The 14,307-nt window shown below is 55.1% G+C and overlaps 1 protein-coding gene across 2 annotated transcripts; it reads right to left on the bottom strand.

Moving 5' to 3' along the window:
• Window positions 1-277: 277 nt before the first annotated feature.
• On the bottom strand, window positions 278-13,450 carry STAT6 (signal transducer and activator of transcription 6). 2 transcript variants are annotated; one of them, XM_025882922.2, is made up of 22 exons: window positions 13,296-13,450; window positions 10,270-10,409; window positions 9,718-9,856; window positions 9,300-9,383; window positions 8,721-8,859; window positions 8,542-8,594; window positions 8,188-8,336; window positions 7,473-7,604; window positions 7,160-7,348; window positions 6,741-6,828; window positions 6,481-6,603; window positions 5,783-5,875; window positions 5,224-5,430; window positions 3,929-4,023; window positions 3,697-3,833; window positions 3,224-3,370; window positions 2,942-3,005; window positions 2,727-2,837; window positions 2,457-2,540; window positions 1,381-1,446; window positions 1,161-1,289; window positions 278-1,070 (listed from the first exon to the last, which is right to left on the bottom strand). In XM_025882922.2, exons 2-22 carry the CDS (start codon window positions 10,383-10,385, stop codon window positions 881-883), a joined length of 2,535 nt encoding a protein of 844 aa, XP_025738707.1. In that variant the 5' UTR covers window positions 10,386-10,409; window positions 13,296-13,450; the 3' UTR covers window positions 278-880. The 2 variants fall into 2 exon arrangements, with proteins under 2 accessions (XP_025738707.1, XP_073756902.1); XM_073900801.1 differs by having other exon boundaries at window positions 10,270-10,406; window positions 13,296-13,437.
• Between the last annotated feature and the right edge of the window lie 857 nt (window positions 13,451-14,307).

Here is a 14,307-nt window from a genome sequence, read left to right as displayed (position 1 = left end):
AAGCTGAGTACTTTAGCATGCATCGGAGAAGTTGGCACATTCGCTGGTGTCTTTGGTGCAGTGTTTTCACACTTCCAAACTTCGGTTGTCACATAGGCAAGATCAAACCGATACATGTTTTTGGGGGGCCATAACAACAAATGTGTGTGACATCTGTGTATTCACAGTCTTGGGTATGCACGTTTTTGCACAGCTGCACATGAAACACAGACCTTGTACTTCTGCAATCTCGTACACATAACCAAAAGCTGCCATCCGACTGACAGGAATTTGGGGCTGTTTGAAATTTGTTTTTTAATCTGGGCATAACCCATATCAGTAACCCAGGTGTACAGATTCCCTACATTGCACGCAGGGCCTCCTGAACTGCTGCTCCATCCCCCCCAGGGCTGGGACCCGAGCCCAGCCCTCAGTCCCCAGCCTCTCGTACAAATGTGTGCATGTGTCTGCCTGTTTCTACATGTGTGTCCTGGGCTCTGCCCCGAGGTGGGCGGTTAAGTCCTCAATGCCCTAAGCTGTGCTCTTGCCCAGCGCCTTTCCTGCTCAGGCCCATCTTCCAGAGGGGGTGTGTGTGTGTGTGTGTGTGTGTGTGTGCGCGCGCGCTGCGTGTGCAGGCGTGTTGGGGCGTGTCTCACTTTGGAACCTGAATTTCCCTTCCAGCATTGGAAGGGGGAGGACAGGGGTGTGTGGTAGGAGGAAAGGAGTGGATAGGCTCCACCCACTGTGCATTTTCCTGGCAGTCTTTTCCTCCTGACCAGGGAGTAGGTGGGGATAGGAGGACACTCTCCCCATCTGCTGCTTGGCAGGAGCATGGGCAAGTGTCCAGAGCAGGTCCGTGGGGGTAGAAGAGCGGTCTTTCTGGGCTCCCGTTCCAGCTGGATCACCAACTAGGGTTGGCCCTTAGGTCCAGGTGGGACATTGAGATCCCAGACTGCCCATAGTGAGAGGGCTGCAAGAGAGGCTGGGTGCCCAAGGACCCTCCCCCTGATTCCCCTTGCCCCTCCAGGAGAAGCTTGGTGAGGTCCTGTTCAGTAGGAGGCAACAAGGGTGGGAACATGTCTTCACTGACCCTGCAAGGAGGAAGGGGGTAAGCAGTAGGGTAGGTATGGCACCCGCTCCTCCAGCCCCCACCCACCCAACACCCCCAGGCTGCCACTCACCAGGTGCCCTGAGGGAACCCTCCCACCGACTGGCTCATGCAGCTGTCTTCTGCCATGGTCACATCTGAGCAGAGCAGGGGCTCAGGAGTGGATACGGCATGCTCCTGAGATGGGCATGGGAGCAGGCCCCTGCCAAGACCAGAAAAGTCAGTAAGATTGGGGTGGGATAAGGCTGGGAAGGAATGGGGAGCATGGGATCAGGAGGGGTGCTGTCACTCACTGAGGGTGAGGTTGGTCAAAGGGCAGGTTGATCTGGTTCAGGTTGGGGGGTATCTGCAGGTGAGATCTGGAAACAGGAAGGAGGGTATAGTCAGAGAACCGAGGGCTAAATAAGGGCACAGTGTTGCAAAGTCAAGGTCATTGAATGAGGAAACAATTTCCAGCTCCTTTTCCTGACTGCATTGTCTTAGGTAAGCCGTGGGCTCAGTCTTTTCATCTATAAAATGTGTATGTGTTGGGGATTGGGCTGGGGGAGGAGAGAAGGGCTGAACTAGCTAATCTATTTATTTGGGAGGGGGAGGAGCAGAGGGAAGGGGGAGGGAAGCAGAATCCCCGCTAAGTGCTAAGCAGAAGGATGACAATACAACTGCGGGAGTTGGGGGCGGTCTTGATGCCAGGACCCCTGAGATCATGACCTGGTCTGAAGCCAAGTGTCGGATGCTTAACCTACTGAGCCACCCAGGCACCCCCGAATTCGCTAATTTCTAATGTTTCTCCAGACTCTGGTGGTTCTAAGCCCCCCAGTCTCCACCCTACCTCAATTCCCAGGAGGGGAGATGTTGTGACTTGTCTAAGAGTTAATAAGCACCTGCAGTTATTATATGAGTGTTACTTGGGGAAGAAAAATGTCTAGGCCACTTCAAGGCCAAAACAGATGAATAAATAAAAATCCAGACAACAATAAATAAAAATCCAGACAAAATGACAGTGGATTTCAAGGGCAGGCGAGGTAATATTAATTCTTAACATAGCTCTTGCTATGAGCTTTACAGGTATTACTAACTCAATTAACCTTCACAATAATCCCGAGGAAGTTATTATTAGCGTTATTATCAATATTCCCCATTCTACAGATGAGGCACCAGAATGAAGCAACTTGCCCACAGTCAGTAAGTGGCAGAGCTGGAATTTGAACCTCGCTACGTCTGGAACTTAACCACTAACCTCTCAGTGGAGTGGACAGAGGAGACAAAGAGTGCTAGCCTTTTGCTGCCCCTTTCTTACAGTGGAGCCTCTCCGAACAAACGCAAATGCCCATCCCCCTTGCAATTGGGTATCCTTGTCCCTTCCACTTACTCTGGGAAAGCTGTCAACGCATCTTCCCGGGAGAGGGCTTGGTACGGGGGGATGGAGTGAGAGTGCGGTGCGTACACCTGGGACCTGGGGAGAGAAAGCAGACCCCCCTGAGGCCAGCCCTTCTCCTGGACACCCCCACCTCCTGCCTCAAGATAGGGAACCCCTCTCATGGAAAGGGAAATTCCCTATTTCGCCCCAGCTCTCCCAGCTGCCCGTGCTAAACATCTGTCTGCACAGACCACTCCCATTCCTGTCTCTCAAGCTCCTTACACCATGTCTGGGCTGAGCTGCATATTCATGGAGGAATCAGCGGCCATTCCAAGATCGTAAGTGGACACCATGGTAGGCATTTGGGGCTCCAGGGTAGGAAGTGGCTGGTCCCTGGAGGAGGGAAGGAAGTCCGTGTGATTGACCAAGGGCTGATGCCACCACTTCTTCCAGCAAGTAGTACCAGGGCTGCCCACCATCCACAGCGCTACACTCACCTTTCCACAGTCATCTTGATGGTAGCTGGGACGTAACCCCTGCCATCCTTACCCATCTGTTCAGCTGTTGTGGGGGAGGAAAGGAGAGCCATGGAGTGCCCCAGGATTGGGGAGGAAGGGATGTGCAAAAGGTGAGCATAGCTGATGGGCAAGTAGGAGAAACGGGGCTTCAAAAATGGAGAGAGAAGTCAGGGATGACATACGGTGTATAGGGAGAGGGGCAACTGGGAGTATGGAAGAGATGGGCAAAGGAAGCGTTCAGAACTGCAATCTCCAGCTCACGTTTGTAGTGGCTCCGGAAAGCTTCATCCTTGGGTTTCTTGGGGTAGAGGTTTTTGAGCTGAGCAAGGTCCCGGATTCGGTCTCCCAGTGAACGAATGGATAGGTCTTTGGCAGAGAATGGCTGGATGTTCTCTATCTGTGGGGAGCCTACAATAGGAATGAGACCCTGAGTCCCCTCTGTCCAGACATTCTCCCCCCCATCCAGCCCCACCACAGGACCCACTCTCAATCTACCAAGGTGACGGGGAGAGGAGCGAGGGTGGGAGTCCTGGAGGAGGGAAACCCACCAGTCTCCATTCCTACAGAGCTCACAATGAGAAGGTAGACTGCAGAAGGGAGGAGAGAAGTTGGACCTAAGGAAGAACTTCCTGAAGATCAGCCTTGGCATCAAGGAAGGCCAAGATATTTCCTTCCCAGAAGAAACCCCAGAGGGCATAGGCACAGAAACAGAGGACTGGCGGGGGTGACCTCACCATCCTGGCCCCGGATGACATGGGCAATGGTGATGCCCCCAATCTCTGAGTCGCTGAAGCGAAGGAGGAATGTTCCATCAGGCTCGTTGAGAAGAAGGCTAGTGACGTACTGTTTGCTGATGAAGCCAATGATCAGCCTGGCCAGGATGAAGGAGAGGATGGGGGTAGGGGCATTGGCTGTGGAGAAGGAGCTAGAGGTACAACTGCTCAGGCCACTGGGGCAGGGACTCACCGATCTGACCAGTAGCTCCGGAGACAGCGCTTGGTGAGGTCCAGGACACCATCAAACCACTGCCAAAAGGTGAAGCTACGACCCAGCAGGATCTCCTGGGGAATAAGGAGGAGCTAGTGTGAACACAGGAGGGCCAGAGCTAGGGCCTGTAGGACAGGCACTGGGCTGTGAGGGCCCACACAACAGAATCACAGGGCTGAAGGACCAAACTGGATCTGAGATCTCATCAGTGACAATGGCAGTCATTTACCAGGTGCCAGGCAGTATTCCAAGCCTTTTCCATAAATTAACTTATCTGATCTTTACAAGCCTATAAGCATCCCATCTTACAGATGAAGAAGTGAAAGCCCAGAAAGGTCAAGTAACTTGCCCAGGTCTACACAGCTGGTGAGAAGCAGAGCTGGGATGCAGCCCAGGAAGTCCAGGCCAGAATCCCTCATAACAACTGTGCTCCACCCATCCTTGATTAGACCTGGTGGAGTGGAGTCCAGAGAAGGTAGCTTGCCAGGTGTGAGTGTCCTACTGCCTTTGCTAATACATCCTTTGGTCATGTAGACTTTCCTTTCTTTTTGGCCAAGAGAGCAGTACGTGACTGCTTTTACCCAGCTGGTCATCCACCAAGTCACCCAGATCTTCTCCCCCGTTCTTGTAACAGATCCAGTTCTGAGCCACCTCACTTTGGGGGCAGTAAAATATGGTAGCTGAGAGCAAGAAATAATGGAGTTCTATCCCAGCCTCACCTGCTGTGAGGCGTTGGACAAACTACTTAACCCCTCTGAGCACGACGTTCCTCACCTGTAAAATGGGGATAATAATAGTAGCTTCCTCAAAGGGGTGTTGGGAGGGGTAAGTAGATAACATACATAAAGTGCTAAACATAGTGCCTGGCATATAGTAAGATGTCAGCGCATGGTAGCTGGTACTACTGTGTGTGTCCCTGTGGGATTTCATCCTGGTTTTTGCAATAGGAACTATTTCCCCAATGGGTCAAAGTCATTTTGAATCAGAGGTGTGTTTACACACAATCTGGATGAGTCATGCAAATTGTTGGTAAAGAGGGAGAACAGAGGGCCTCCAGTCCAAAACCTGAGGAATGCCAGAGAATGCACCCTCTGGACTTACCCACCCGGCTGAAGGGTTTTCCTGCCTGGGCTGTGACAGAGGCCTCCCTGATCGCCATGATGGGGCATTGTGAAGACCCCAGTAGTGAGTCTCTGCACAGAGGTTGGGAGGGCCCTGAGTGCCTCAAGGATGAAGAGCTTAGGGGCGGGAGGTCCAAAAAGCAGGGGAATGACCTTGTTGAACTGTGACCAGGACACGGAACGGTGCTGGAAGGTCTCCATGCTGAGGCTGTTGTCATTGAAGATCTTCTGGGCTAGGAAGAGGAAGTGCTCTGGGAGTAGCCCCTGATTGGTCCCCACTTCAGCCATGAACTTGAGGTTGAGAGTTTCACACATCTTCTCCCAGGGCACCCGCTCAGCTACCACAAAGGGCACACGGTCCTGGGGTGAAGCGGGAAGGACAGGGCACTTCAGGCTATCATCCTCATTCTTCCTCAGGAGGGGCCTTCATCCTTCCCCCACCTCCCCAAAGCTCTCCTTCCCAGGCATTATCCCCCTGAGCTCGCTCACAAAGATGGTGCTTTTCCAAAAATAGTTTAGGGTGCTACAACATGGTAGCTTTTCAGACTGGCATGAAAAGAGGTCAGCACCAGGTTAGAGAGTATGATGAAAGAAGGAGTTGTGGCCGCTCCCATTTGAACGTGTCTGCCCCCGGCTTCTCCCCATGTTACAGCCCACCTTGCCCCTGTTCCTCCCCTCCCTCCCTCCACTGCCACTCCAGGTCTTTCCTCACCATCTCAGAGAAGGCATTATCCCACAAGATGGTGGCCTTGGCATTGTTGTCCTGGTTGCCGTGGACAATGACCACCAGCGGCAGAGACAGGGCCTGGCGGGGGTGAGAAGAAGGGAATCTTCTTACTGGAGCAAGGGGCTTCCTCGAGGGGCTGGCTCTGAGAATGCAGGGAAGCTACTGGATTCACACAACAGAGTTAAAAGCTCCCGGTGTATTACTGAATGCTTTCTGAAGCTCGATGAAGGCCTGACTGTAGAGAAGTGGTTATGAGTCAGTGCTTTAGAGTCAGACCTCTGGGTTTCAAATGCCAGCTCCAATACTTCGTAGCTATGTGACCCGGGCAAATTCCTCAACCTCTCTGTGTCTCAGTGGACTCATCTGTAAAATGGGACTAATAATAGTACTTACCTCATAATGTTATTGTGAAATTTCTGTGTGTGTGTGTGTGTGTGTGTGTGTGTGTGACTGAAAACAGTGCCCTGGTCTACACGAAATGTATAATAAGTGCTAGGGGCCACCACACCACCATTCCCCGGCGTGTGCCCTCTTCCTCTCACCCTCGCCCTGACCCCAGTGCCCATGAATCCCAGACGCACGGGCTATGGAGCTCTCATGAGGAGCGAGGATCCGGGGCCCCAGCATGTGTGACGTGGAGGGGAGTCGGGGCCCTAGCGTGGGCAGCCCGAGGCTCAGTTCACCTGGAGCTGGATGGGGAGTTTGTTGGGGCCAAGCGTGAAGCTGGTGGAGAAGAGGACTGCACACTTCTCCTCGGTGACAGACTCGGTGCCCTTCCGCTCACAGCGCTTGATTTTCTTCAGAAGCTGCAGGGGGTGGGGAGGGAGAGCAGGGGTGAGGATAGAGATGGGTCTCTTGGCTTCCCGACACCCTCTCCAAGGACAGTCCCTCAGTCTGAGGACCCCCTGCCCCACTCTTCACTGTGGCTCCCTGAAGCCCTCACCAGGTTCTTGAACAGGGCAGAACAGCAGTTGCCAGGAATGCTGTTCTCCAGGGCCACGGTGTTGTTGATGATTTCACCAGTGCTTTCTCTGCCAGGGGAGGTCGGAGACTGAGTGGGTGCATCCCAGCAGGGCCAGGGGTGGGGAGGAGCTTGAGTCCAGGGTTGAATGGCATGGACGACTGGCCCTAAATCTCATTTCCCTGTTTGGATTCTCAAGGAGGGTCCCTATCTTGGCCAAGTCATGGTTCCCCATCCCGTTCCAGCCCCGATGGGTCCCTTCCTTTCTTCTGCCGTGACTATTCAGGGTCTGAACACCCTGAGGCCCACCCCCCCGCCATCACTCTGCTCTTTGTGGTGCCAGACGCCCAGGCTCCCCTGGCCTCCACCAAACCAACAGGCCTTCGCCAGCCCCAGCTTACGCTCCAGCCCCGGGCCCCTGGGGCATGCTCAGCTCCCTTGCTTGCTTCTCTGTCACCATGTCAGCCCTGACCAGTGGAGGCTTGGCTGGGGCCCCCAGGAACCGTAGGCCCAGTAAGAATCGAACCCCAGCCTGGAACTTGGTCTGAGTCTTCAGAACCTGGGGGGGCTGCTTCTCCACCAGGAAAGAGCTGGGAGGAGTGAAGACACAGGGGAGTTAGTGGCTGGGTCCCTCCTGGTACCCATCCCACAACCCTAACCCTCTTTCCTCATCGGGGTCCGCTCTAGGCCAGGCTGAGGGCTTATGGGGCATACCTGGTGACAAGGGTTCGCAGGACGTCATCCAGCCGGCTAATCAGCACTGCCCGGGCCTTGGGCTCAAGCTCCCCGCCAGCTGCCCCCACCTCCTGCTGCAGCTGGGAATAAATGTCCACCAGGTTCTCACACCTGGGGCCAGGACAGTGGTCAGGGGACACAGAATTCAGGCTGCCTGTTCCTGCTCAAACCCCCTACCCCTAAACCCAGAAAGAAAGCAGGGTAGCAGTGTGGAGGGGCGGGATGCACAGTGGGTGTGGCTGCAAGGCACCTGGGCTGAAGGGGCAGGGGGACCTGCCGTAACTCTGGGTGTGAGGTTCCTTCTCTATGCCTGGACCGCTGTGGAAACCCAGCTGCCTCTTCCCCAGGACTCTGGTACCCAGGTCAGTTGCCAGCACCTATGGTACTTTGGTGCAAATTGAAAGGTGCCTCCGCCAACAAACCAAATAGGAAAAGGCTTCCTCTGGGCAAGGGGCTTGAAGAGAAAAGCGTGGGCCAGATGAGCTCCCGCTCGAAGCCCCCTCAGCCGGGCGTACTTGTACAGGACGCGACCTGACAACAGTGTGCACAGTCCTGCCGGAATCAGCTTCTCTGAGCTTTGGCCCATGCCAAGGCCTGCTTGCCTGGTTTTTCTCTCACACCTGTGGGTCCTCCAGCAGGGACAGCCAGCACCCAACCCCAGCCCGCCCTCCTATCCCATCAGTCTTGCCCCAACCTCTCCTGTAGGGGTGCCAGGCTCTCCTCAAAGGGCGCGCCATTCCCTGCCAACTGCTGCTGCCGTTTCCAAATCTGGATCCTCTTCAGCACCAGGGCCTGGGCAGCCTCCAGCTCCCCAACAGTCTCCTGCAGCAACGTGGCCAGGGCCTGCGGGCAGGGGAGGCCTGAGCCAGGGCCAGCCTGTCTCCTCCCCCAGCCCTGAGGGCACGCCTCTCTTTCTCACCTCTCAGGCCTTCCCCCTACCCCACCGCAATGTGTTCCTCTGAGGCCTGATCTCCATCCCGCCACAGAACTGAGATCCCTCCAGAACTGTACTTTGAGTTCAAACTCCACCTCCCAATCCATCACTTACCTCACTTGGCCCAGTTCCGTTGGCAGGAGCATCTATCAAGTTGTGCAGAGACACTGAGGGTGAGGGCAGAAATGAGGGGTACAGATAAATTTGAGGTTCGGTCAAGGGTGAAGTCCAAGAGGGCATTCCTCCCACCCATTCCCCAGAACCCTCTTAGAGTGCCAGACCCAAGCTCCCACCTTGGCCAGCCTCAGACCCCGTCTGCAGGGCCTCTCGGAGAAGGCGAGTTTCTCCCACCCGATGCTGCAGCCTTTGCAGGGCTGTGTTAAACTTCAGTTCCTCCTGCTTCCAGTGGAAGGGCATTGGCAGGTGCCGGAACTGCACGGGAGGGACAGACACCAAGAGGTGAGATACCCCGTCCATCCTTCTACACTAGGCCTGCATTCCCTAAAGGAGTGCCTGCTGCCAGGCTCTGCCAAAAGGAAGCAAGCTACTTCCCTTGTCCGTCCAGCTCCCTTTCCGCTTTGAAGGTTCTCCCTGACCTTTTGGAATTTCCCACAGATAAGACCTCTTTCTTGTCAGAATCAGCTTCTTTACCCCTTGCTCTCTCCTCCCCAGGCCTCACTACCCTCAGTCCCTCATTTTGAAGCTTCTCTGAGCTTGGCTTGGGGGGCACTCTGACCCCAGGAACCGCCTTTGGTCATCCTGGGCCTAAAACATTGAGCCTCTCCTGAAGTTCAAATTCCTTCTAGTTTTTCATGGCTTAGGCTAAAGTCCAGGGAGTTGAGTTGGGGTGGGAGGTGGAGTATTAACAATACCTGTTCCAAAACAGCTTTTTTCTCCCCTTGAAGTATTTGTCTAAAAGTGGCCACCAGCTTCAGGGGGTCCCTTTGATATATACTCTAGAGAAACGAAGAGGGGCAGACTGGGTTAGCCTGGCTCTCACCTATGTTGTTCTCCCCCTCCAGTCCACGCCACCCCCCTCCATTCATAAGCACACGGAAAGGCAGCACAACTGCAGACTCCAGAAGTTTTCATGCATTTGCATGCTTTTAAGAGCTAATTTGCATGCTAGCTAACAGTTAACTGCAGAACACCAATTTGCTCCAGCATCCAAACAATTTCTTCCGGTGTTCAAGGCTCATCCCAGCTCCACTCCAGCCCCACTCCAGCCTAGTCCCCACCCCCCCACCCCCCCACCCCCCCCCCCCCCCCACCTCCCGCCCTTGTCCCCACCTCCAGGGTGCTGATGTGTTGCAAGATGGTGCTCCCCTCCCCCTGCTTTCCCGCTGAAGCCTGAAGGCGCTGGACAGTGGCAGAAAGGAGCGCACTAGCCATGTTGCAGCAGAAGGTGTCTGAGCCGACCAGGAACTCCCTGTGGGAAGACCAGGATGAGGTGGCCTCGGGTCAGGGTTTCTTCAGCTCTACTGACCTTCCACCCCTCAGCAAACAGCTCAGCAGCGCCTTCCCAGTCCTAGTCTCCATCCAGGCCCTGTACAGCCTCATCCATGTGCCCTTTGTTCCCCAATTTTCCAGCTGCTGTGGGACGGTCCCTTGTCCCAGTCCTGACCTCCTTCCTCTTTGGCTGGGGCTCCTCAGGTGGTGGGGGACTCCATGTGTCAATGTGCATAATCTGGTTGGTGTGGCACAGACTCCCCGCTAAGTCCGGGCTACCACACAGGGAATAACGCATCCCGAGTCCCAAAACGGGACAGAGAAAATCTAATGAGAGGGAAGGTGGGTGGGGGAGGACCCAGAGGAGACCAGTGTGCGGTAGCTAGGACTCACCAGGGCTGGTTCTCTAGCCAGTCACTCAGGAGATGCCGCAGGTGTTGGGGAAAGTCGACATAGAGCCGCTGCAGTTTTTCCAGAGGCATCTTGGAGACCAGACCCCACAGAGACATGATCTGGGGTGTGGAGGGTGCCTTCTGGAAAGGAACAAGGCCACTCTGAGAGGCACCAAAGAAAGCTGGCTTATGTTCTGGGGGCAGCCTGCAACCTCCTCTAGACCCCAGATCCCAGAGACCATCCCACCACCACTCACAGCCAGACCACCTCAAACCGGGGACATCTTTGGTCAGTGCCTGAAACAAGGTAATCCCTTCAGTTGCAGTCAAAGGGGTGATGGCGTAGAAGCACTGAGATGCAGCCAGAGGGCTGGGAGGACAGGGGAGGTGGGCAGAGTACAGAAAGCTCTCTGAGAGAAGGCAGAGGACTCAGATTGCATCTGGGAGCTGGCTCTGGTTCTGTGGGCAAGGAACCTCCCCACTGTGAGCCTTGATCTTCTTGTCTCATAAAATATGAGGCTTGGATACGTGCAGAAGTTTCCAAAAATTTCTAAGGTAGTGGGCAATTTTAGTTTTTAATCTGTGGAATCCCAATTATATCAAAGGCATAAAATTGGAGTTTCTCTATTGAAAGCAAGTGTGGTAGGCCTGGAATCCTACGGTTTCTACTTCCCTCTCCCTATCTCCTGACCCCAAAGGTGTCACTAGAGACACCCCTCAAAATCCCAGGGCTCCATGAGAAAATTTGAAAAGGACCAGGCTGGATGATGAAGAAGAGAATGGGAGAGCAGTAACAGTTACCATTTATTGAGCACTTACTACGTATGAGGCATTACACGAAGCTCATTATTTCATTAGAGCTTTGCAATGATTTTTAAAATATGAAACTATGGGGCGCCTGGGTGGCTCAGTTGGTTAAGCAACTGCCTTCGGCTCAGGTCATGATCCTGGAGTCCCTGGATGGAGTCCCTGGATGGAGACCCGCATCGGGCTTCCTGCTCGGCAGGGAGTCTGCTTCTCCCTCTGACCCTCCCCCCTCTCATGTGCTCTCTCTCTCTCTCATTCTCTCTCTCTCAGATAAATAAAATCTTTAAAAAATATATGAAACTATGCCCTTTCATAGATGAAGAAACTAAAGGAGGTTCTCTAACCTGCCAAGGCCACTAAGCCAGTGAGTTTGGAAAATAGGATTTGATTCCAAGGGTAAGCAACACCATGCTGTGAGGGCCCCTTCCACATCCAGATCCCATCATCCTAAGAGGAGGGACTGCAAGAGGAGAGTTGAAGAAGCAAGGTGGAGATGGAGGAAAGGGAAAAGCAGAGAGAACTTGGGAAGAAGGTGGGAAAGATTGGAGAAAAAGTAGGGTTAGTAAGTCTGGAGTGAAGAGCCTAGAAGCTGGGAAGAGGAAGCTAGAGGCTGGGCTAGAGGCCAAGGGCAGAGGAGAAAATAGGGAGAGAGGAAAGGAGGAGATGGGAGAAGTAGGAGAGAGGGTTGCATCCCTATTTCTGGGTGGGCTGCAGGGTGGAGAGGGTCAACCAGTGTTTTCCCCGGGGTCTCTCAGCCCCCGTTTCCCATAATGCCCCTCTCCTAGAGATGAGAGATGATGGTGAAACTCCCTGAGTCTCCCCCAACCCTGTAACCCAAGCCCTCCTGTTGGGCTTTTAGCCACTCCCCTCTGCCCAGACTCCCAAAGGGATTGAGAACAGAGCGGGCCCCTTCTCTGGAGACTCTTGCTCCCAAACCCTCTTGCTCCCCCAACCCATCGGCTTCTATCCCCTCTAGCTCTTTTCTCGGAAAGGCAGAATCCTCCCTCCTGCTCAGGGTCTTCCAATAGGCCTTTCTCTACCACCTCTCTCACCCTGGAGTGGGGCACCTATTGGTCAGTGTTTCAAATTCAAGGGAGGACTCCATTCCTCTCTTCTCTCTTCCTCTCCTGTTTCTCATGGTGCTCAGACCTTTGACCCTCTATCCCTACCCAAGCGGAGACAGGTAATCCTTAAGCAGAAGGCAGCAACCCCCTCCTTCCCTCTGTAAACCCTTGTTGAGTGACCAGCTTCCCAGCAAGGCCCTGCCTCCGAATCTCCTCCCCTACTCCATCCCCACACCTCAGGAGGCCACCCTACAACCGAGCAGAGTAGACGGACGGGCCTGCCCCCGACAGCGGCACCTTAAGCTTTAAGCCCCCACCCCCCACCCCCGCCTCGAGAAGACCTGCAGAGAGGAGGGGCCACGGCGCGAGGGGGCGGGGCCAGCGTTCCCCAACACTTCCCAACTGGGAAGGCAAGCCCGGACGTCCACCGTCCTCCTCAGCCTGCTTCGTGGCCTAAACACGATCACCTCTGTCTCTCCATTCGCGAGCCCTCTGACCGCAAGACCACAGGATCAAAAGTCAAAAGAGCGTCTCTGAGTTGCCCAATATGTGTATGTGGCGGTGGGGGCGGGGAGGTGGAGCCCGTTCAGCACGAGGAGGGTTAACTCTGCGCCGCCACCGGGAAATCTCGGCGTCTACAGCAGCCAAGCGTGGAGCACTTTTGAGGGGGAAATTCCCCCTTCTCTCGGGCACCATGAGGTCTACATCTGGGGCTCGCTCACCCCCCCAGCCACACCCTTAAACAACAGCCTTTATGGGGGGACAGGATAGGGGCTTGTCAAGGACCCACCTCCTTCTGGCATCAACCTTCTAGGGAGGGGCAGCCACCTCCCCTCCCCCAGGGCAGAGGGGCACCTCCTTGCCCTCCTTTCCGTGCCTTTGCTTGCTCCTGGAGGTGCGGGGGCGGGGGTGTGGAAAAAGTGACCCACGCGGGGAGGTGGGAGTGCGGGGCCTTACCCGTACCAGAGTCCTCTGAGAACTCAAAAGTGCCCAAACCCGGGACCCCCAGCTCCAGACACCAACTGAAACATTTTCCCCGGGGGACCATACACCCGCCCAAGGGAGGGTCTCGAGAGGACCCCCCCCGCCGCTACCCCCCCCCCCCACACAAAAAGTCAGCCCCCCCCCCGCCCCCTCCTCGGAGGCATCCCCTCACCTTGGCAACCCCTCAGCTGTCTTCTCCCTCGCTCAGCGGCCACTGCCAGGCCCCATGGGTCTGTAGCTCTGTCCAGCGAGTTCAGGGCTGGCCCTACTGGCACCCCCCCCCCTCCACCACCACCACCACCAAAAAGAACACACACACACACACACACACACACACACACACACAACCTCTCCGGTCCTTCCTCCTCAGTGCAAGCACTGGCTGCCCCAGCCCGCTGTTTCCGGCTTCTCCGTCTAACCAGGTCCCTCCCTGGAGCTCTGACGACACAGAGAAGAGAAAGTGGGCTGGAAGAGGAAGAGGAAGAAAGTGGGGTGAGCGTGTGTGCCTCCTGTGCCGAGTGGGGAGCATGGGGTAGAGGGAGCCAGGACTGGGGCTCCCGACCCTGGGGCCAGACTGGGGGGGAAGCCTGACCCCCACTTACTCTGTCCCCTCAAAAGCGATCAACTTTTCTCCAGAAAGTCACCTAATACCAAGCAGAGACCTGCGGCTCCAAACTGCCTCTCCCATACTCAGACTTTTGTAGGGGCCTGCGCTTTGGCTCGGGAGGAACTGGGCACCCCAAGGCCCCTGGAAAAGCAAATCCCTCTGGGCTCTGCGCTCCCTCCAGTGGAGGACCCTGAAAAGCAGCCAGGGAGCTCCTTGCTCTCTGCAACTCCTAGGTCCACCTCCCTTCTTGGCAGGGCGCGCCTTAGAAGTCTCGTGACCACTGATGGGAGGGAGTGGGGGAGGGGACCCCAGAGCTCAGAATTCTGGAAGACTCCAGAAGGAGTCTCTTGCACTGAAAACCGTTTTGGCCCCCTCCGTCCAGGGTACTACTCTTTAGACACTTGTGGAAGCCAACACAACCTGGAGTTGCTGCGGGCCGTTTCCCAAGGGACAAGTTTGACTAGGAATCTGCTGTGCAGCCTTGGCAAAGTTCCTGTTTCTGTGGTAAACACTGAGACACACCCAAAAACAAATACATACACGTACAACTTCCCTGGCCATAAGACCACACACGCAC

This window comes from Callorhinus ursinus, unplaced genomic scaffold, assembly GCF_003265705.2.
Source record: "Callorhinus ursinus isolate GAN/ISIS: 27379988/994484 unplaced genomic scaffold, GSC_fseal_2.0 scaffold14, whole genome shotgun sequence".
Lineage (NCBI taxonomy): Eukaryota > Metazoa > Chordata > Mammalia > Carnivora > Otariidae > Callorhinus > Callorhinus ursinus.
The sequence above is the reverse complement of the archived record's forward strand: the minus strand, read 5'-3'. Positions and strand labels throughout refer to the sequence as shown.

Excerpts from the sequence above, each read along its gene's own strand:
- STAT6 (XM_025882922.2), bottom strand. The coding sequence starts at position 10,385 with ATGTCTCTGTGGGGTCTGGTCTCCAAGATGCCTCTGGAAAAACTGCAG. Across the intron at positions 5,876-6,480 it reads AACTCCCCATCCAGCTCCAG|GCCCTGTCTCTGCCGCTGGT; the intron begins GTGAACTGAGCC and ends CACCCCCGCCAG. Across the intron at positions 3,834-3,928 it reads CGGAGCTACTGGTCAGATCG|GCTGATCATTGGCTTCATCA; the intron begins GTGAGTCCCTGC and ends CATCCTGGCCAG.